Here is a 22,645-nt window from a genome sequence, read left to right on the forward strand (position 1 = left end):
AAAAAAAAAAAAAAAAAAAAGAACATTTGGTGAAAGAACCACGGCAGGGAGTTGATGAGACTTTGAATTTAGAATTGTTGGGGGAAAAAGTGATCTGAAAAAAAAAAAAATGGATTGGGACATGTCTCTGGAGGTGGTTTATGAAGTGGCTATGAGCACTGATTCTAAAACAAGCTGTTCGGGTTTGTGATTTTGGACAAGTTGCTCAAGTTGCCTCACACCTGAAGAAAAATGATAACAATTTCTAGGGTTGTTATGAGGGTTGAACGACTGGATGCTTATAAAACATGTAAAACTTTTCCCAGTACATAAAAATGACTACACAAAATTTGTTAAAGGAAAATTGTAAAATTGATCATGTAACCAAAACACTTGAAGTTTCTACTTTTAGTGAGTTTCATAAGCTCAGGGGAGAGGGTTCAGTGAAAGAAAACAATCTCTTCCCATCTTTCTTCTCCCATCATTTTTTTATCCTAACTTCAGAGTACTGTATTGTTGTCTCTTTATACTAAAAACAATTCTCTTTATTCAAAAAAAGTACCTCAAGAAGTATAGTGTTTCCCAGATATTTTCTTAAAAGTAATTTCATCATGTCTTTTCATGTATATATTCATAGCTATTTTCCCAGTGAAGATTGGTCTCAATGTTTTCTTTCTTTCAGAGAGAACATTAAAAACAAGTTAGGAAACTGAGGTGCAAGGATTGCTGGAGGCCAGGAGTTCAAAACCAGCCTGGGCAACATAGTGAGACACCCATCTCTACAAAAAATTTAAGACTAAGCCCCACATGGTGGTGTGCTCCGCTTGTAGTTCTAGTTACTGAACTCCCACCTCGGCAACAGAGCGAGACCGTCTCAAAAAAAGCATATGGAAGAAAAAACATGCACAGCAGATTTCGTGTTATTGTGATAACCCTAGCACTTCAGTGGAAAAAATATAAAAAAAATTTCAATGAGGAGTAGACAATAACACATATAACCAAGATTTCAAATATACCTTCTAGCCCTTTTGAGAAGTCAAAATTGAACCACCTGAACGCACCAGCTTTTTTGAAAAAAGTTTTGTAGACACGCGATCCCCCAAAACTGCCGTTCAAACAACTCCAAGGGTCTTTAAAGTACTAAATCCCTTTGTATTTGTCCTATCGGTCCCTTTGGTTTCCAGGAAAGCACTAAAATAAAGATAAAACTATCTGCCTTAATTTTATTTCACTTCTTTCTTTTCTCTTATTATAGCTTTCCACAATGTTTTAGAAGAGTTTACATCTAACTCTAGTGGTCTTCGGCTTCTTCTGCCTCTTTGACACAGAGGACTAGTTTCCATTGTACAAATAGGCTGGAAGCTTCAGCGATTATCTTCCGACCACTCCCTGTGTGCTCGTGCGGGCGGGGTAGGGGGCGCTTCTCCACTCTCCGCGACCTCAATGTATGCGGAAATCCTCCTGCCTTTGTGCACACGTTTATTTAGAAAATTCTCTCCACCGCCACTCCCTTCCGTCCCGCCCCTTCTTCTTTTGCTTATTCTCTGAGTTTTGCCTCTCCTCCCACCCCCATTCCCCCGTAATCTTACCCTATCCGTATAAGATTCCACTTTCCCAGGTCGGAGTTAGAGGAATTTAAGATTCCCCCATTACTAGCTCCACGTCGCCTTTAAAAGCCATTCAAACGAGCTCGCCTTCCAGGGTTCTGCAGTTGTGCTGTAGCAGCATTTCCCCCCTCTCTAGTATCAGACGTTAAAACAAAGCAAGCCGCAGTGTGTGTTCACAGACGACCTTGGAACGAAAAGCGGCCCTGTTTGGGATCAATGTTTAGTGAACCCCGTCCACTCCCGCACTCACGTGTTCCCGCCTCGCACTCCAGCTAGTTCCCCCGCGCGCAGCACCGGACTACTCCCTCTCCAGTCTCGCCTCCCGACTTCCTTCTGCGAGCCTCCTAAAACCGGGGAAGTTCAATCATTCCGCAGCGAGCCGCGGCGGCCGCACTGGGCATGCTCAGTCTCAGGGCTCCGCTCGGCAGGCGAGAGGCTTCCTTCGGCTCTGGGCTCCGGTCGGTGGGCGCTTCGGCTTGGCTTTCCCAGGCGCAGGCTGGGCAGAGCGGCCCCTGAGCCCAAGCGACAAGCGCCCCGCGGTCCCCGATCCGGCCCCTGGGAGAGCCGCGCCGTTCCGGAACCTGGGAGCCCCCAACTTCGCGCCAAGTTGGGAGCCGCCTTCTGAAGGAGACATGAAAAAGATGAGCAGGAATGTTTTGCTACAAATGGAGGAGGAGGACGACGACGACGATGGGGATATCGGTGAGCGAGGGGTCCCCGCGTCCCCACCCGAAAGCCCTAGCCGACGCGGGAAGAAGTTCGGGGACTGCGCGGGGGCGCTGCGCTCTCCGCGGGGGAGGTTGGCCGGGACACTCGGCTGCTCCGGGCTAGGGGAGGAAGCCAGCTGTCCCCGGCTTCCTGCAGACTGAGGCCCCGGCGGGGCGGAGGCGCGGGGTGCGTGGTGGCCCAGAGGACAGGCTCCGGACTAGCGGGGGATGCTGCCCCTGAAAGAGGCAGGCAGCTGCGGGGACGCCTCTGCGTGCGGAAGTCTCCACTCAAGCAACTTTGGGGTCACTTCCCCGCCTCCCACAGTGCTAAGCATGCCGAGGAACCTGGGCACTGGGGCGAGCCCCTGGGCGGGGTCCGGGTAGCAGGCCCGCGTTTGGAGGACAAGGTGTGACCCACCTGAATCCTCGTTAAAGTAAAAGCCGACCGACGGCTCTGGGATGGTTGAGGCCTGGCAGGGTGGCCCGGGGAAGTGATTTGTGGCCGCTAGGCGCGCGCTGGAAATCCTTTCCCATCTGCGGAGCCCGCCCGGGCTGTGATCAGAGTAGGAATCCCCCAGGCGGGGTGGACCGCAGGGCCTTTGGCCACTCGCCCTGAGGGGCCCTGGGGCTTGGGGAGCAAACCTGGGGTGACCCATTTCTAGTTAGAGTGAAAAATGCATGGGAGTGACAAGCCAAACGGAGGGAGAGCTGTTTTAAGAGCAAAAAAAGAAAAAAAGGGCAAACAAAAGGGGTGAGAGGAAGAGAGGAAGGAGAAAGGAATGGGAGGACTAGAGAGAAAATCAGGTCCCTAAAGAGAACACTGTCGGGGGATGACGATTTAATGGGTCCTTCCAGAAGACTCTAATTAAATTACCAAGCCAGTCTGCTGTGGCGACTCGGCTTAGACTCCTGGATGCCAAATCAATTTTAAAACAGAACATCCTGCTGATGTTCTAAAGCCCTGTTGTTCTCTAATAACTTTAAAAGTAACTTAATTTTAGGAGTTGGGTGTGGTTTTTATTTCTGTTACAGTTTGGGCACGGATCATTTAGATCAAAAAAATTTGGTAACTTCTTGGTTTTCCAGGGACAAATCGAATGGAGGAGATTACACTCCATGATTTAGTTTCACATTTCATTCGTTCATTTAAGAACAATTTACTAGGTATTCATCCTTAAGGAGGGAGCACATAGTAGTAGTTTTTATAGGAGAGAAAACTGAAGCACACAGGTTGATCTGCCCAGCTTCTCACTTTCAAACCCAGGTTTTCTGGCTTGTAAGACCAGTGAAGATTAATACTCTTACCACTGGGTCGCTCTGGCTGTTACTACTGTTTAGCAAGATTACATAGTGCCTGATGATTACATAAAAATATAGGAGCGAAGTTTAAAAAGTTACAATAAAATTGGCACAGTCTGTTTCCCAGGAAAGTATTATTGTCTCTTATGGTGAGGTGCACTGTTTATAGTGAGTATTGTAAGTAAATGAGGGCAGAAGCTCAAATGGAAACTGAAGTAAGAAAGAGGCTCTGAGCTTTATTTGTTTTACTGTGCCAGCAATAGATCTCAGTTTAGAAAGTAATTTGGTCTAGCCTGTGTTTACCTATTGAGGCGTAGTATAAATTCATCGTATAAGTGTGTGGCAATAAGCTCTTTTTATTTTTAATGACAGATGTCATTCATGCTAGTTTTGTCAAGTCAGTGTAGATATATTTAAGAAAAAGTTAAATATCTGTACTCCTCCTCACCCTCTAGAAACTACTAATATTAATACTTTAGTGTTAATATTAGTAGGGCATTTCCTAGTATTCCTGTGGGGCCCTGGGGCCTCTACTGTAGGGATCATCTCAACATGTTTTATGTCTAGCAACAGGTACCATTTAAACAGGTCTTGGCAATTTTTTTTCTTTCAGTGAATGAAAAGATATTGTTGATGTTCTAACACCCAGTATCTATAAATGTGATTTCTTTTCTTTTCTTCTCTTTTCTTTCTTTCGAGATATGGTCTCGCTCTGTCACTCAGGCTAGAGTGCAGTGATGTAATCATGGCTCACTACAGCCTCGACCTACGGGACTCAAGCGATCCTCCCACTTCAGCCTCCCAAGTAGCTGGGACTTCAGGCACCACCATGTCCACCTTGTTGGTTGTTTTTTTGGAAGTACAAATTTAATGTGGGTTGTAGTGATTTTATATCAGAAAATATTTAACTATGCCAATGTTAAGTTTATGCTTTACAAAAGAATACGCCTTTTTAAAGATTACCGGGAGTAGGCTGATAGTGGTGGAAAACCTTTTACAAAATAATTATTATTTCCAACTGTGGGAGAGGAGACTGATGAAATGAAAATAATTTTAACCTCTGCCTTTAATTTTGCAATGCACATCTGTTTTTACGCTGTTGACTAATATATTTCTCCTAGTACTTGATTGTCACTGTCAGTAGTTGTATAATAGTTTGAAACCCACTTGGGTATGGAAGATTTCTGTGAAATCCCTCTATTAATATTACCTTTATAATTCAGAGTGGGAGAATTATTTTAGAGTCAGGGTCTTGCTCCATCACTTAGGCTAGAATGCAGTGGCGAGATCATTGCAGCTTTGAACTCCTGGCCTGTAGCCATTCTCTTGTCTTGGCTTCCCAAAGCTCTGGGATTACAGGCATGAGTCACTGTACCCAGCCTTAGAATTATTTTGACACGAGTTCCTGAGTATACTATCGGACATTATAATGGCCTAATTTGCAAGAGACCTCCCCCCGCCCCTGCAAAGAAAAAACTTTGTAACTTAATGAGGTCCCTGATTATATCATAGAGATGCTTTATGTGTATATATGGAAATGTGCCCTCTAGTAACTGAGATTTAGAGCCTTTTAAACAGTGGGTTCCTCCTTACTTTTGAAACACTGTGCTTTTATTGTACTTTTAGTTATTCATTTGGAGACAAGGTCTCCCTCTGTCTCTCAGGCTGGAGTGCAGTGGCGCAGTCACGGCTCACTGCAGCCTTAACTTCCCGGGCTAAAGCAATTCTCCAACCTTAGCCTCTCGAGTAGCTGGGACCACAGGCCTGTGACACCCCGCCTGACTAATTTTTGGTTTTTTTCTTTTAGTAGAGACAAGGTCTCACTGTTGCCCAGACTGGTTTCAAACTCCTGAGCTTAAGTGATCCTCCTACCTCCGCCTCCCAAAGTGCTGGGATTACAGGTGTGAGCCACCATGCCTGGCTCTTCAGTACTTTATGTCAGTGTTGCCTCCTAGTTTAGAATGAACTGATATGGAGAATCAAGGATGGTGTATCTCACTATGGGTGTCTTTTCCTTGTTTGCTTAAGTTACAGCCAGCAGAAATTATTTCCAAAGGTGTGCTTGTGTGGCAACCTGTTGGCATTAGAGCATTTTTGCAATAGGCCACTTATTTCTAAAGCGGTGCCAACAACCAACCACTGAAGCCACATCCAGGCAGTAGTGGTGGGAAATTTGTGTTTGAAACCCCTGTTGCGCTGGTGGAGATCACATATTGTTGCAAGCCCCTGGGAGGCAGGTTGTGTGGTACCCTGCCAAATGTGCAAAAGAGTGTCCTTGGCTGCTTTTCGCCCCCTCTTTCCCCCACTAATCAGCAAATTAAATTCAGTATCTCTTCCTGTTCGTGTAGAAAGCTATACGAACAGCTTTTATAGCCAGAATGCAGAAATCAGATTAGTATGCTCCTTTATTTTGTTTCTTCAATTCTGTTCTCTGTGGTCAAGCTTTGCTGAAGGAGGAAAAGTGGTTCCAAAAAAGACTATCAGGAACTATTCAGACTGTTCAGATAACAAGGCTTTGTTTGTGGATGGTTGGTTGGTTGCTTTGAGTTTCTAATCTGTTTATGTAGTTTACTGTCTGATCCCCATCCCTAACAGCCATGTCATTGAGGGGTAGACAGAGGACATAGTCCGTTACCTTTGAGAGATAATGGTCCAGCTATTTGCTCCCTTTTCAACTGTCACATTTTTACGTAGACTTACCTTTCCACACCCACCTCTATTTCCTAATTACCTACTTTAGGTTTAATCACCTGTAAATCTGATACTAGCCCCAGTCTTCCTTCATAAACATTGATTGAGCAATCATTCTGTGCTAGTTTCAGGATTAGGCCCTGGGCCAGGTGTTGGGAGACCAAAAATGAGTAAGACATACCTGTGTCTTTCAGGAGAAAAGTTCCTTAGAACCAGACTGTGAGATTGTGAAATATATAAGGTATTCTTCCAGTTTCTTGGCATGCAACTCCTAAAACTTTTGGAATTTTCAAAGTGATAAGTGTCTTTTTTATGCTAATAAGTTGACAGATGGCTGGCAGCCCCTCTCCCAAACTGGAGAGGGGTAAGAGCCAGACTGAAGGTTAAGTTTATCACCAGTGGCTAATGATTTAATCAATCATGCCTATGTAATAAAGCCTCCGTAAGAACCCCAAAATTCTGTGAGCTGCCCTGGGAAACTAATGGAACCCAAAGATGGTGTTGCGAGAACCTCAATTTGTAGCTGGTGGGTCAGAAACCCAGGCAAAACAACCTGGGACCTGTGATTGTTGTCGGAAGTTGGGGGGGCAGCCTTGTAGGACTGAGCCCTCAACTGAGCTCTGAGGCTTACCGCAGGTGGATAGTATCCGAATTGACTTGATTTAGAGGATGCCCAGCTGGTGTTCATTGTTGAAAGACTGCTTGTTTGTCATGTGGGGAGAACTCTTCCCACATCTGGTCATAAACGTATTCTGTGTTGATTGTATCGGGAGTACAGAAGAACCTGAGTTTGGTTTTCTCTGCATCATCAGACAGAGATTTGCAATAAAAGGTACATATGAAACCGAAGGAGAGACTGGGAGAGAGCTTCACAGAAGAGATTTTTGGGTCAGATGCTGAAAGACTAGGCAAATGTAGTGCAGAGATGGCCAGAGGAGAGTCTGGAGTTCCAAATAGTTGCCTGCAAGGGAAGGTGGGGAGAGGCTATGCTGTGAATCCTATATACTTTAAGGATTTTGGGGTTTACTTTGTATATATTTTGGAGCTCCTGAAGGATGTTAATGAAAAGATAGGATTGGATTTGCTTTTGGAAAGATCTCCGTGGTAGCACGTTCTAAAATGGGTTGGGAAAGGAGACAGTAGAGCTAAACCTTTACAGTAGTTAGGGTCAGAAATGCCTGCAGTGGTCATGAAATAGAGAAGAATGGGTCTGAGAGCTTTATGAAAGAGGCAGCATCTGTGTGTTCTCAGCTGCTGATTGTTTCCAGCAAGCAGAGAGGAGCCCAGGATGATGGTGGCAGGAGAAGAGAATTTTCTATTGTTCGCAATAAGTCTTTTAATTTTCCCCCCTCTGAGCCATTGGGCTCAGACCATTACCCGCCACCCCAGCCCTTTTTTTTTTTTTTTTTTTTTTTGGGAGAAGCCGAGTGCTCGTTGTGTCACCGGGCCCTGGAGTGCAGTGGCAGCTATCTTCGGCTGCACTGCAGAGCTCTGCCCGTCCCTGGGTCACGCCATTCTCTGGCCTCAGGACTCCCCGAAGGCAGCCTGGGACTACAGGTGCGCCACCACCCATGCCTGGCTAATTTTTTTGTATTTTTAATAGAGATGGAGTTTCACCATGTTAACCAGGAAGGTCTCGATCTCCTGACCTCGTGATCCACCCGTCTCGGCCTCCCAAAGTGCTGGAATTACAGGTGTGAGCCACCGTGCCCAGCGCCCCTCCCCCCCCCTTTTTTTTTTTTTGAGACAGAGTCTCACTCTGTTGCCCAGACTGGAGTGCAATGGCCCAATCTCAGCTCACTGCAACCTCTGTCTCCTGGGTTCAAGTGATTCTCCTGCCTCAGCCTCCTGAGTAGCTGGGTTTACAGGCACCTACCACCATGCCCAGCTAATTTTTGTATTTTTAATAGAAATGGGGTTTTGCCATGTTGACCAGGCTGGTTTCGAACTCCTGACCTCAGGTATCTGCCCGCCTCAGCTTCCCAAAGTGCTGAGCAGGCGTGAGCTACCATGCCAGGCAAGACCATTCCCCTTCTTAGTAATTTCAGCCTCACCTCCTCTTTTTCTCAGTGGTTCCCTGTGATATTATGACACATATGTTTTTGTCCATGGTTCCTCGCTTAAAACTCCCATAACTCCTCCTATAATGTTGGGGTGCTTTAGGCCTCAGAAGCAGGCCTCAGAAAACAGTCTCCAGCTTTGACCTGCCCTCTTTTTATCTTTGTCTTTCCAATTTTAGAAACTAAAATTGTAATCTTCCCCCACCTTTCTGTGTGAGAACTGCCCATAAAGAAATTCTCCCATCTACCTTGTCTGAATGTAGGCCATAAGACCCCCTATTTCAGAAGGGATCCTGCCCCACACCCTGGAGGAAGGAATACTGCACAGAGATGCCAGAAAAATCTGATCAGATAGGCCTTGCTGGGTTTCCCCATTCAGTCTATTAGTATTAAATCATATGCTTTTTGTCCAATCACTTTTCAACATGGTTCAATCATGACTATCCAATGAAGTTTCCATGAAGGTCCAAGCGGACTGGTTCAGGGAGTTTCTGGATAGCTGAACAGTGGAGGTACCTGGAGGTGGCTTGCCCTGGGAGGGCATGAAAACTCTGTGCCCTTTCCCCCATACCTCACTCTATGCATCTCTTCATCTTTATCTTTTATTATAAACTGGTAAATGCAAGTGTTTCCCTGAGTTCCTCAAGCCACTCCGGCAAATTAATGGAACCCAAGGAGGGTGTCGTGGGAACCCCAGTTTATAAACAGTTAATCAGAAGCACAGGTAAAATGACCTGGGGCCTGTGATTGGCATCAGAAGTAGTGGGGGGCAGTTTTGTGGGGCTGAACCCTTAACTGGGATCTGACACCATCTCCAGGTAAATAGTGTCAGAATTCACTTGGAGGATACCCAGCTGGTATCCACTGCAGAATTGATTGCTTGCTTGTTGCTGGGGAGAAATCCTTGCACATTTGGTCACTGAAGTCTTCTGTGTTGATTGTTGAGTAAGAGAATGGAAAAAACACTGTGTTTTTCTGCTCACAGCCTGCCTCTCCTCCCAAGTCTGTCACAAACCCAGAAAGTTGTTAATGATCCTCCTAGCCCAAAGTGCTCACAATGAATTCTCATTTTTTTAAATTTTTTTGTTCTATGCAGTTAGCATTCATCCTGTATTTTGTCTTTGCTATTCATCAGCTTTGCATTTATTATTCCTGCAACTAGCGTGTACATTTCTTGGTGACTGGCCTAGGTTATTTGAGTCTTCTAGAGATCATGCAAAATATCTTAAATGTTATACATATTCCATTGCTATGATTTTTAAGAGTTGTCTCTTTTCCTCATTCTCCTCTAAAATGTACGCTCCCTGAAGGCTGGTACCTTGTGCGCTTTGTGTTTTAAGCTGTGCCCCTCATGGCACCTTGGTAGGAGCCTAGCAAATAATTGTGGAAAGAATGGATGATTTATTCTTCTAAGGTAATTTGATTAACATAATGCCTAGTGGTTTCATGGCCCTAGTAGAATTTTCTTCTTCTGTGGCACTTTGAGATACCCCCAGTTATCTGTTCTGAAAATGCTGAGTGTATGTATTTTACCAGGTACTCTGCTAGGTTCCAGGTTCACTGTTCTCCAGTACCTCACTATTTAGAAAGGAAACAGATAATTTCAGTAACTTGTGATTAATACTGTAATCAAGATCTGTACCAGGTTCAGTGGTGATACCAAGGAGAAAGCATGTGACCTTGCCTAGGGGAATCCAGGGCAACTCTACTGGGGCAGTACTTGAGCCAGCCCTGTTGGGATGAGAAGACAGGTGAAGTCATGGGGCTAGGACTGCAGAGCATCCTGAGTGTTCCTAAAGGCATGATGATTTCTCAGAAATTAAACCTTGATACTGCCCTGGCCTTATTCACTATGGCAAGGGGATCATGTTATATACATATCATAAATATATACACGTATAAATATATATGTATACATTATATATACGTGTGTGTGTGTATGCACACCCTCTACCAAGGAGATGGCAGCTAATAAACAAAGCAAACTATCCTCAAACTCTCTTTTAGAATAGTCTTGCTTCTTTTTATAAATCTTTTATTATTTTCAGTTTCAAATCCACAGACATGATTTATCTTGCACATTCTTTCAAGTCAAATAATAGCTTTCCAAAAGGTTCTCCAGTATCCTTTTAAAATACTTTATTTGGATCTGAGACAAACACAGCTCTAAAAGAACAAGAGTTACTCTTACTTAATTTGTGTTTTAGCTATACACACTCCTTTTTTCTCAAGGGGTTGCAGCAGTCAACATATGTTGATTGTTCTACATTTATTATTTTTTCTTTTAGAAACCTAGAAATTTAGACCAAATGCTCCTATGAAGATTTCCATCAGTTATATAGGATTTTAATTCTGATATTCTTTTTTTTTGATACAGAATCTAGCTCTCTCGCCCAGGCTGGAGTGCAGTGGCGGGATCTCAGCTCACTGCAGGCTCCGCTTCCCGAGTTCACGCCATTCTCCTGCCTCAGCCTCCCAAATAGCTGGGAGTAGCTGGGACTACAGGCGCCCGCCACTATGCCCAGTTAATTTTTTTGTATTTTTAGTAGAGACGGGTTTCACCGTGTCAGCCAGGATGGTTTCGATCTCCTGACCTCGTGATTCGCCCGCCTCGGCCTCCTAAAGTGCTGGGATTACAGGCGTGAGCCACCACGCCCGGCCAATTCTGATATTCTTGAAGGGAAATTATAAAGGATTAAGAATACCGGAAGTAAAGGGCCACACATGATGGCTCATGCCTGTTATCTCAGTACTTTGGGATGCCAAGGTGGGAAGATTGCCTGAGCCAAAGAGTTTGAAACCAGCTTGGGCAACATACCAAGACACAGTCTCTACAAAAACTGCAAAAATAAGTTGGGCATGGCACACGCCTGTGGTGCCATCTGCTTGGGAGGCTGAGGTGGAAGATTCAATTGAACCCAGGAAGCCAAGGCTGCAGTGAGCTGTCATCGTGCCACTGCACTCCAGCCTGGGCAACAGAGTGAGACCCTGTCTCAAGAAAAAAAAAAACAAAAACTCACAATTTGGCTTTAAATTAAAGGATGATATTGATCTCTCAGTGATATCTGTAACAGATGATTAAAATGATTGTATTCTAATAAGTTTTCACTTTAATCCTTTAGGGTTTCTTCTGTTATACTTTACTTGGTGTGTATTTTGTATTTTAGCTGTACGTCTTAACCAAAAACACTCGTCTTGAAGGGAGATTTCTCTTATTCGTCTTTGTATCTCACAGCCTGAATATCGTAATGTTTTTCACGTAGTATTCAACAAAACATATGTTTTGGGACATTTTTAGATTTTTATTTTTTTTTTGAGATGGAGTCTTACTCTGTCGCCCAGGCTGGAGTGCAGTGGCGCGATCTCCGCTCACTGCAAGCTCCGCCTCCCGTGTTCACGCCATTCTCCTGCCTCTACAGGAGCCCGCCACCACGCCCGGCTAATTTTTTGTGTTTTTAGTAGAGATGGGGTTTCACCGTGTTAACCAGGATAGTCTCGATCTCCTGACTTCGTGATCCACCCGCCTCAGCCTCCCAAAGTGCTGGGATTACAAGCGTGAGACATTTTTAGATTTTAATGGAAGCTTTGCATGCCATATGATTTAAGCTGCCTGATTATAATGAATTCAGGGCTGGGTCTGCAAGAGTGGTCAATTTTAGAACAGAAAATATTTCCAATTACCTTTAGCCAATGAAATGTACTGCTTGACTGATTGGTAAATCATATGTAAAGATACAGATTGAGGGAATTTTATTCAGCCAAATGATTGCCTTATGACATTATTTTTATTTTTCTTTAGTTTTGTCTTTTGGGCATTGCAACTAAAATTAATTAGCATCCATCCCAAAAAGCAGACAGTTTGAAGAATACTAGTAGATGAGTATGTCAACAATAGAATATTTTGGACATGGACCAAAGAGCAATTCAAATACTATTCAGCCAAAACACATCAGATGGAATGCTTGCATAGAAGACAAGTTGAAGGGTTAATAGGCAACTTTCTCTGCCATGGTAATTATTATTGCCCTGGCTACGTGTTTGAATACTAATTGCAAGATCTTGCTGCAGTAAGTTATTCATCAGCCAGAAATACAAATGAAAGAAAATATATTCTTTTTTGAAGTCCAGATGTTGCTTTTATATTTAATGCTTTCATAATAAGACATTGGAATTCTACTATTTCCCGCACTATTTTAAAGTACAAATACTTGAAAAAAAAGGGACATTGGCACTTAAAAGTTCTCTTTTCTAATATTTATTATAACTTTGGCAGAACTTTAGCCTTAGGTCAAAGCCATGCAAATAGATGTTCTTTTACGGAGTACAATTATGCAAATTACAGGCTTGTTTATAAAGCTTGTTTTATCTAAACCAATATTTTGTTTATATAATTGAATTTTTCATGATTTCTCTAGACATTCTATCTAGATGTTTGAAAAATAATCTTTGGCTTTGCACAAAAAAAGATGGCTAAAGTTTTGTAGCGTCACATAGACAGTCTTATACGTGCTTTTTTTTTCTGATTTGTACTAAATTTTTAAGAAAAATGTATTTCCCACTAAATTCTAAAGAAAGATAATACATTGTCTCTGCATATGAAACTCAGTAAGATCCTTAACGTTATTTAAAAATTTTTATTATAATTATGATTTGAAACAGTTGCATTGTTTCTTCCTGTTAAACAAGCCATGAATGCCTAAATTGCCTAAAACATAAGATAGTCTTTCTTTTAAAAAAATTAACAAAATCATTGTCTTTTTTTTTTTTTTCTTTTTTTCTTTAAGATGGAGTCTTGCTCTGTTGCCCAGAATGGAGTCCTGTGGCATGATCTCGGCTCACTGAAACCTCTGCCCCCTGGGTTCAAGCTATTCTCCTGCCTCAGGCTCCTGAGTAACTGGGATTACAGGTGCACGCCACTGCGCCCGGCTAATTTTTTGTATTTTTAGTAGAGACAAGGTTTCACCATGTTGGCCAGGCTGATCTTGAACTCCTGACCTCAAGTGATCCATCCGCCTTGGCCTCCCAAAGTGATACCCATAGTAAAGAAACCGTTTACTGATCTTAGATGCTGCTTAAGAAGAAAGAAAAGTAAAATTATAAGGAGGAAAGATGAGCTTATGTAGGTAATTGGGCTGCAGTTGATGTAGAGTGGTAAGGAGTGAAGAGGAAAAGTCTTACGGTCAGATGACCTCAGTTTATGGTCACCTAGCACCTTGTGCCATGTCTCCTAGAATTGATTGAATGACACACGCTTCTCAGCCTCTCTGAGCCGGTTTCTTCAGTCCTGTGTGGTTGCTGGGAGGATGCAAGGTGGTATGCACAGTGCTGGGCAGGGGCCCTTTTCACTTAGACACTTATGAGTGGCAGTTACATTATCACCCTCATAATAAATTTTTTTTTTTTTTTTTTTTTTTTAAAAAAAGCTGTCATGGAAACTGCTACTTTTAACTTCTGATCACTTAGTCTTTTCCCCTCAAACATTGCTGTCCATTTTTGTTGCTCTCTATCATGTTATGCATGTAGGAACTGCTCAATAGTGGTATTATGCCTGTAGGAACTGCTCAACAAGTGTAAGTGTCAGATTAAGGGTAATGACAGTGGCTGTGCTGCAGACACATGCATTTAAAGATAAAGGTGGTTGAAGAATTGCATGTGGTTTCTGCAAAGAGCAAAGAGATAATTATTGTGTGTGTTTTTTCCTATCTTGCAGATCTTTGGGCAGACTGACAATATTCTCCTGATGCCGAGAAACCTATTTCAGAGGGAATCCCTTTCAGGAAATCTTAACAAAAGATCTTAGGGGCTGACACACAGTGGCTCCCAATAAATGGCTCATGAATGTAGGGATTATAGTTCCATCAGTGGTCCCTGTGCCCTATCCTATTCTCCCAGATTTTTTTTTTTTGACAGGATCTCTTTCTGTTGCCGGGGCTGAAGTGCAGTGGTACAATCATAGCTCACTATAGCATTGACTCCCAGACTCAAGTGATCCTCTTACCTCAACCTCCTGAGTAGCTGGGACCACAGGCATGCACCAGGCCTCCTTTATGTATTTATTTATTTTGTTTTTATTTTATGTATGTATGTATGTATGTATGTATGTATGTATGTATGTATGTTAGAGTTTGGTCTCACTGTGTTCCCCAGCTGGTCCCAAACTCTTGGGCTCAAGCAGTCTTCCCGCCTCAGCCTCTCAAAGTGCTGAGATTACAGGTGTGAGCCACTGCACCTGCCCAAGCAGTTCTAATTAAAGTATGCATGCTCCTTTGTGTCATTGTATAGTTGTATGCACAAAAAGTGCAGAAGGAAACATTTAAGAAGTTACTAGCTTTTATTACAGTTCAAGTCTTTAGAATATCACAGGAGAACAGAGGAGGGAAGATTAATGGTGAGATTCTCATGGTTAGGGTTCTACATGATTCTGTTCTTAGGACTGGAGATGTGGAAATACGGAGGAGTCTTTCAGAGCTCACTGTTCGCAGTGGGAGGGCAGTGTTTGGTGGAAGTAGGACAGTCAGGTAGCACCTAGGGCGAAGGATCTTGTTTAAAACCTGTTTGACCTCTTCATCCTTCCTACTCATGTTCCACCTTGTCAGTTTTCAACTGTTGTGTATGCAGGCAGCATCAATTTCCGCCCCTCATTTCTCTAAGAATCTTCTAAAATTGGAGATTATCTTGGGTTTCTGAGAGAGGACCTTCTCAGCCACCCTGATATCCCTGCACACTCTCAGGACTGTGGTAATGCTGTGGTAATCTATAGCCACTTGGATCTGGAGGGGAGAAGGAGAGACCAGGCCATGTACTGGAGCAGATCTACCTTCCAAGCCCCCGGCTAAGTGTGGGTATTAGAGATGAGGTGAAGGTGATCTTTTCTCAGGGTCTGGGATTTGAAGCTGAAAACCTGAATTAGATTATAAGTACTTATTATGCAGATTAAAAGAAAAGGATACTCTTCTCTGTGGTGAAAGATTATTTCTGCTCTCTGCTACAGATATAGATATCCTCACCTTAATTTGGCCAAGGGTGTGGACAGGCACCCTGCTGTAGTGTGGCGAGCTATGGTGAGGAAGAAATGGGCCGCCATGCTGGCCTGTGATCCTTTTAATGTTCCCATGTCAGCTTCTTTCCTTATTCTTGGGCTGCCTATCAATCTCCTCAGTTTTTTTTATTTTTGTATTTTTAAATTCTACCTCTGTTTCATTATTTTCATCAGACAGCTTTAGCCTGGCTCTGCACAGAGATGGAGACCCACCACTACTTAAGCTTTAGTTTTAGACAGATGTGAGTTCAAATTATGGCCTAGACGTTCATCAACCATGTGACCCTGAATAATTAACACAACCTCCCCCTCCTCTGTAAGATGGAACTAATATTAGAACCTACTTCATACGAAATGGTTGTATCAGGTGAAGAATGCCATTTAAAAATCTCACTTTGCAGGATGGTGGTGCCGGATACACTAAAAGCCTTCCAATAATTATAAGGTAAAGTTATTAATATTATGGGTAGCTGCTTTTACCTAAGTCTTAACCCAGTCTTACCTCTTTTGTTTTTTATTAGAGATTTTGCTTTTCCCCCAAGGCTGTTCCTTCCACTCATACAGCTCATTGTCACGTTTTGTCTTTTGCGTTAAACCGGGAGTACCTTGAGGAAAACTTTCACCTCAGTGAGCAGCATAGTGCCTGATGTGTAGTAGGCAATCAGTAAGTTTTTGTTGAATCAATGGGTAAATGAATGAAAGATATTGATTATTGAAGAGCTGTGTGATATGACTGAAAAGAACCTCGTCTTGAGCAGCTTCTTACAACTTTGGGGTCTTGGTTTCCATGTCAGAAAAATGTAGGGATAATACAGAAGGGGTAGTGGTACTCTACTGGACTATTATAATATTAACATATACAAAATATTTGACATATATACAAAATATAAATGACATATGCAAAATATATAATATGTATAAAATATACAAGGGATGGTTCCTTGCATAGTCATTGTAAAACAACTAAATGGAGAAATATAACTGAGGTCATTTAAATAAAATTGTATTTTCCAGTAGATGCATTTCACAACAGAATTGTATCATCACTTTGAATATATAATTCTAGCATGAAAGGTAAGGTTCATAATAGAATATCAGATGACATTTTGATAATCTTTCTACTAAAGAAATATCTAAGGAATAAGAGTATTTCTTAATTTAGCAAATTTAAGATTTTAAAGTGTCTTGTATTAAGGTCTAAAAAGTAGTGTTCTTGATGTTGATCTTGTGAATTTTAATAAAGGAATATTTGTAGTTTTACCTATTTCAATGGTTATTTTAAAGGAAAATTTTGGGCTGGGAGCAGTGGCTTACACCTGTAGTTCCCCAGGAGTTCAAGACCAGCCTGGGCAACATGACAAAACCCCATCTCTACAAAAATAAAAAAATTAGCCAAGAGTGGTGGTGCATGCCTGTAGTCCCAGCTACTTGGGAGGTTGAAGTGGGAGGACTGCTTGATCCCAGGGGCAGAGGTTGCAGTGAACCAACATCACACCACTGCACTCCAGCCTGGGCCACAAAACAAGATTCTGTCTCAATAAAAGAAGGAAAAATTCTAAAATGTTTAATTTTCCTACAAAAGTGGAATTTCTATTCATTGAGTATTGTTAAAGTTTGATGTCAAATATAACTTGTTAAAAGAGATGAATATAATACCAGGGAAAATGAACACACAAGTTATTACCCTGGTAGTTTGAGTCATTTCAAATTTACTGATAAAAAAATGAAATAATCTCTATCTAATTTGCAAAATAGGCACATGAATTAATGCTTGTCATTTTGTATGCTTGAAAGTTGGGGGCGACTCAACCTGTAACCAAATGTTAGAACTTAAACACTGGCAGGCCCCCTTCAGCATTATCAGACCTAAGAAAAGTTTCAACATTCCGTTTCATTTGGTTAGGTGAGAGCAAAATGAAAGGAAGAAGGCTGCTTTTATTTTATCCCCAAATGAAGTAGAGTTTAAGATTTATTTGCTTTATATTTAAGCCTTTCATAGGAGTTACTTTTTCTTTGAAAGCCAAAATTCCATCTTTCTCATTGCATTTAGAATTGCAGTTCTCATTGTCCACTGGATCTCAGGCTGTACCCTGTTCGGAAGGTTGCCAGACCAGCTCATATTTTCTGCCTCCATTTAAATGTAAATAGTACTTAGTGCCCACCCGGTACATGTTTCTATAACAGGCATATCACAGCCTACAAATCATAGTGGAGACATGAACATTTCCAAACAGGCCTTTTATCTGCTCTAAGGGTAAGCAAACACAGCAAAAGGCTTTTGAGCCATGGGTAATCATGGTTTTCTTGAGAGTTACAGTTGCCTTTACTGTGGCTAGTGGCCTGTTTTATACTTCAAAATACTTATTTTGAAGAGTTCAGTCACCATCTTGACTAAGTTATTTGGCAAAGAAAAAAATCCTCTGAAAGCTGACTGGAATTTGCTAGCAATGAGTCATCTTCATAAATGAAGCCCACTACTTTTGGAAAAAGTCATGTGCATAGAGATTTCATTTAGCTTAGAGCACTGGATTTATCTTGTCTCGCAGTCTTTATTCAGTAAATATGTGCGGTATATTTAAGGTGTAGAGATAAGGAAGCAGATAGAATCCCATCCTCAATGGAGCTTATATTCTAATAAGTGATAAAATAACTAAGAATATACACAGAAATGCATTCATTTACGTATCTGTTCAGCACCTTGTTGTGCTAGGTACTAGAAATTGAGCAACAAAGAGGACTGAAGTGACCCCTGTTCTCAAAGTAGGCAGGCTAGCAGGGAAGACAAACATACCAACAGAATGACAGCAGATTATATTTAAAGATTGTGAAAAAAGAGACTGAACCAGGATAGCTGAGAACAGAACTTGGACGTATCCAAAACTAGTTCAAGGGGATGGGCTCTCACTGGGAGATGGCTGACAAGTGCACCTGTTATTTTTATAATTCTAAAAATAACATGACCTTAGATTATCAACTCTTTACAAAACAGGTCTATGAGAAGGCTCAAGATATACATTAGATTAATGTGTAAAACACCACAAATGCTTTCAGGCTCACAAGTCCAGTCGTACTAAGGGAATTCACCATGCAGAGATTTTGTTTATAATGATTTCTACAACTGTTAATGCACCTTGCAAAGTAATACTGTTGCTAGTGGTTCCAATGCCCCTTTGTTCCTTGCTGAAATAATAGCCCTGGGTTGGGAGGCAACAAAACTTGGTCAGTCACCCCAGTTCTCTTCATTCTTTCTTTGCATTGCTGTGTAGCATTATTATCTTCCTTCCTTGTGCTAAAGGAGAGGCCATGGAGAGCTTGGATCGCAGCAATTCTGTATAGCTTCTCGAAGTTTTCAAAGGAGGAAGAATGAAAGGGAGCAGGTACATCTGTTCCCTGCACTCCATCTTTTCCTCTCAAGGAAGGGAGAGGCAGGGAGCTAGAAGAGAACGGACCTCTGGATTCTCAGCCAGAAATTGCTCTCCAGACTTCTACTCTACTGGCTGAGGGATGTGACTTATTCCTGTCTGGAGGAAGAGTTTAACCTGACTTCGGCTGGGAGTCACAACCAAGCACCTAAGGCATGAATCAGAATCTGTGAGGGTGGAAAATAACTACTGATGACTCTGATATGCTTCTCTCAAGATTTGTTACCTGTGAAAAACCTTAACATTAGGGAATCACACTGGGGAATTCCTCCCCTGTGAATAGCCAAAGCACTCTCTAGTAATAGAGTGATGCGAAAGAAGCAAATTTAAGCTTGCTTTGTTTTCAGTTCATAGGGCAAAAAGAAATGGATGCAAATTCTGTTTTCATTTGCTGTTAAACAGTCCTGTGACTTATTTTTCTATGTAAGCATCTTTCATACATGATTGAAATCTAGCAGGTAATATACCTGTATCATTGTTATATGTAATACCTCTAATTCCTTTCAAATTGGGAATCTTTTCTTTATAAATGCATTGAGATCAAGTATAAGAAATACTAACATTATCTTTTGTCATGCTCTTGTCTGAACCCTCTATTCCTGGTGCTGCTTGTTTAGTCCAGTGATCTCTTTGGTTAACATTGTAAAAGCGCATTTTACATATAGTAAAATGTACTGTTAACTGTTTAAGTTCTGACAGTTGTATAGCCACCACTCAGAACAAGAGATGGAGGACACTTCCAGCACCCTTGTACCCCTTTCATGTCAACCTTCTGCCCCATGGTCCCTGCAAGCACTTAAAGACTTCCTCTATAAATTGATTTGGCCCATTCTTGAGCTTCGTTCTAAAGAAGTCATGTAGAATGTAGTTTTTGTGCCTGGCTTCACTTAGCACAATATTTCTGGGGATTCATCCATGTTATAGGTTTCAGTAGTAATCCAGTGTGTTGGAACTATAGGAATATCTGGAAAAAGTATTTTGAATTAAATCTTGAAGTATTCGTTTCTGATAGGTAGCGGACTAACAATTCTTAACCTTCTAATTCTGTTTTTCCTTTCAAGTGAAGTAGCTTTTGGCCTTAGTTATTTTCGTAATCTCTTGAAGCAGCTCACATGATGCCTTGCCTATTATGGGAAATTAGCAAATGTGTTCTTAAATTGGAGGAGAATGTATGAGGAAAATTCACTCCTATCTCATTTTATAGAAATTCAGATTTTAATTGCCCTGCTGTGATTGTGAAACTGAACTGCACATTCATTCTGAGAATTATTCCACTGATGAGTTTACTGATGAGTGTGACACTGGTTCTGAGGGAACTGTTTGCAGACTCTCCCTGTGTATAAGGAGTTCACGTGTAATGATTTATTTCTCCAGAAAGTCACCTTTTTTCCTACTGATGTTTTTTTACTGGTAAAAATATTGTAAACAGATACTGTTAGTCTTGTTTGGTAACTGAAAGAGCTCTGAGAACAGAAAAGTTAGAGTGACCTATCCAAATGAAGGAGCAGTTCAGTGTTGGTACAGGATATTACATTCCAAAGTATTTGTTCAGGCCCGTTTTCCAAGTTCCCAGGGAAGTTACTGACACTGATGTTGGTTTCTTTTAAGAATGACTCATGATTTCTCGAGCCTGGTTTCCACTCTTAGTCATCTTCCCTGCCTGAGTTAAAACAGGCTTTAGGCTGTCCCTGAATTCCAGCCTTGACAGAACCCCCAACCCCCACCCCTGGGCTCTTGATTCCCACTTCCTAACTCAGCCACATTCCAGTCTCCGGAGCCAATTCTTACTCCAGGCAGGCGAGATGAAACAATTCAGCATTTACTATCAGTCCTACAGTAACCTTTCAGTTCTAATAATTTGACTTGTCCTTTTCCTCCTCAGTTGTTCAAACTCATTTCTCAGAAACATGCCTAGGACCTCAGTCTCTTTAGTTCTTTGGATTCTGTGTTGCTCTTGTCAGTATTTCCTAATCACCCTGTTGCCCTGGAAATAAAGTTCTCTCCAATGTGGTGCTACTTCTACTCCTTCCTGTGGCAGACTCTGGTTGTGGCCTGTCTGTGCCCGCAGATTTAGTAACAGGAGCTGTACTTTTCTGTTTTCTTCTTTAGCTAGCATACTGGTGGTATCTTACATCTTAGCCCTAAATTGTGACCAAACTGTTGTATTTTCACAAGACTTCCTTAGTCATATTGTGCTGGCTGTCCTAAGTAGGGCTGTGAATAAGAGTAGGGTACAGTTTCCTGCAATAAGAGATGGGAGGCTTAACTTCAGCTGGCATGTAAGAAAGATCAAGTGTTTATTGCAATGTGGGAAAACCACCTCCTGGGCATAATAGAAATCCAGGCCTGGCAGTAACTACAGTTCTATTCAAAAGCAGCTTCTCAGGGCTGAGGAATGGCCTAGTTGAGTGGCATGGTATCTGAGCAGAGCTAGCAAGGAGAGCTGATGGCTTGGTGGTGTGCCGCCTTTTAACTCCAGCACCTGTGGCTCTTGAGCACTCTCCTCATTCTTCCGTGTGGAAAATGGATATTTTCTCAGTCTTGCGTAAATACAGCTTCAATAAAAGTCCCCTAGTCAAAAATTCCAGTATTTGGAAAGGTACCAGGAATCCGAAAAGTTGAGAACCACTCCTGGCTTTTTCCTTCCCCCCCACATGCTGACGGCACTCCTGAACTAGCATGCCTGTCTGTCTCTACGCTTCTGGGTGACTGAGTCCTCCCAGGTGGCCTTCCTTCAGCTGTGAGCTGGGTTTGTTCCCAGTTGTTTAATTCACCCTTGGGGCAGTTCCTGGGGCAGCCCCCAGTGCCCCTTCCTGGATCCTGGCTGGGTCACGCTGACTGTCCTTGGAAGTGAAAGAGGCTACATGTGAAGGGCAGAAGGGTCCTGTCTGCCTCAGGAGAGGAAAATTAGTTACAGGCACAGGCATAGGCAAAACAACCCTAATCCTGTTGTGATATGACAGAACTTAGAAGACATCTGGCTCAAATTTTAATTTTAAAAAAGTGATAACTTCTGTGAAGAGGTAACCTGTAGAGTTTATTGTCAAACTAATGGTAGAGCTACTGTGTGTGCCACTGTCAGTTTTTTTTTTTTTTTTTTAAGTTCTAGAGTACATATGCACAACATATAGGTTTGTTACATAGATATACATGTGCCATGTTGGTTTGCTGCACCCATCAACTTGTCATTTACATAAGGTGTTTCTCCTGATGCTATCCCTCCCCCAGCCTCCACCCCCGATAAGCCCCGGTGTGTGCTGTTCCCTACCCTATGTCCAAGTGTTCTCATTCTTCAATTCCCAACTATAAGTGAGAACATGTGGTGTCTGGTTTTCTGTCCTTGTGATAATTTGCTCAGAATGATGGTTTCCAGCTTCATCCATGTCCCTGCAAAGGACATGAACTTATCCTTTTTTATGGCTGCATAGTATTCCATGGTGTATGTGTGCTACACTTTCTTAATCCAGTCTATCATTGATGGACATTTGGGTTGGTTCCAAGTCTTTGCTTTTGTGAATAGTGCCGCAATAAACATACGTGTGCACGTGTCTTCATAGTAGCATGATTTATAATCCTTTGGGTATATACCCAGTAATGGAATGGCTGGGTCAAATGGTATTTCTAGTTCTAGATCCTTGAGGAATCGCTACACTGTCTTCCACAATGGTTGAACTAATTTTCACTCCCACAAACAGTGTAAAAGTATTCCTATTTCTCCACATCCTCTCTAGCATCTGTTCTTTCCTGACTTTTTAATGTTCGCCATTCTAACTGGTGTGAGATGTCTCATTGTGGTTTTTATTTGCATTTCTCTGATGACCAGTGATGATGAGCATTTTTT

At 42.2% G+C, this 22,645-nt stretch overlaps 1 protein-coding gene across 1 annotated transcript in view; it reads left to right on the forward strand.

Annotated features, from left to right (window-relative positions):
• Positions 1-1,922: 1,922 nt before the first annotated feature.
• The window catches only part of LOC108539853 (anoctamin-6-like), a 151,780-nt gene continuing 131,057 nt past the window's right edge, over positions 1,923-22,645 (forward strand). The window contains exon 1 of the mRNA XM_017888792.1: positions 1,923-2,288. Within this exon, the coding sequence (XP_017744281.1) occupies positions 2,219-2,288 (70 nt within the window). The 5' untranslated portion in view covers positions 1,923-2,218. The remainder of the gene's footprint in view (positions 2,289-22,645) is intronic.

Source organism: Rhinopithecus bieti, unplaced genomic scaffold (assembly GCF_001698545.2).
Source record: "Rhinopithecus bieti isolate Rb0 unplaced genomic scaffold, ASM169854v2 scaffold_17653, whole genome shotgun sequence".
In the NCBI taxonomy this organism is placed as follows: domain Eukaryota; kingdom Metazoa; phylum Chordata; class Mammalia; order Primates; family Cercopithecidae; genus Rhinopithecus; species Rhinopithecus bieti.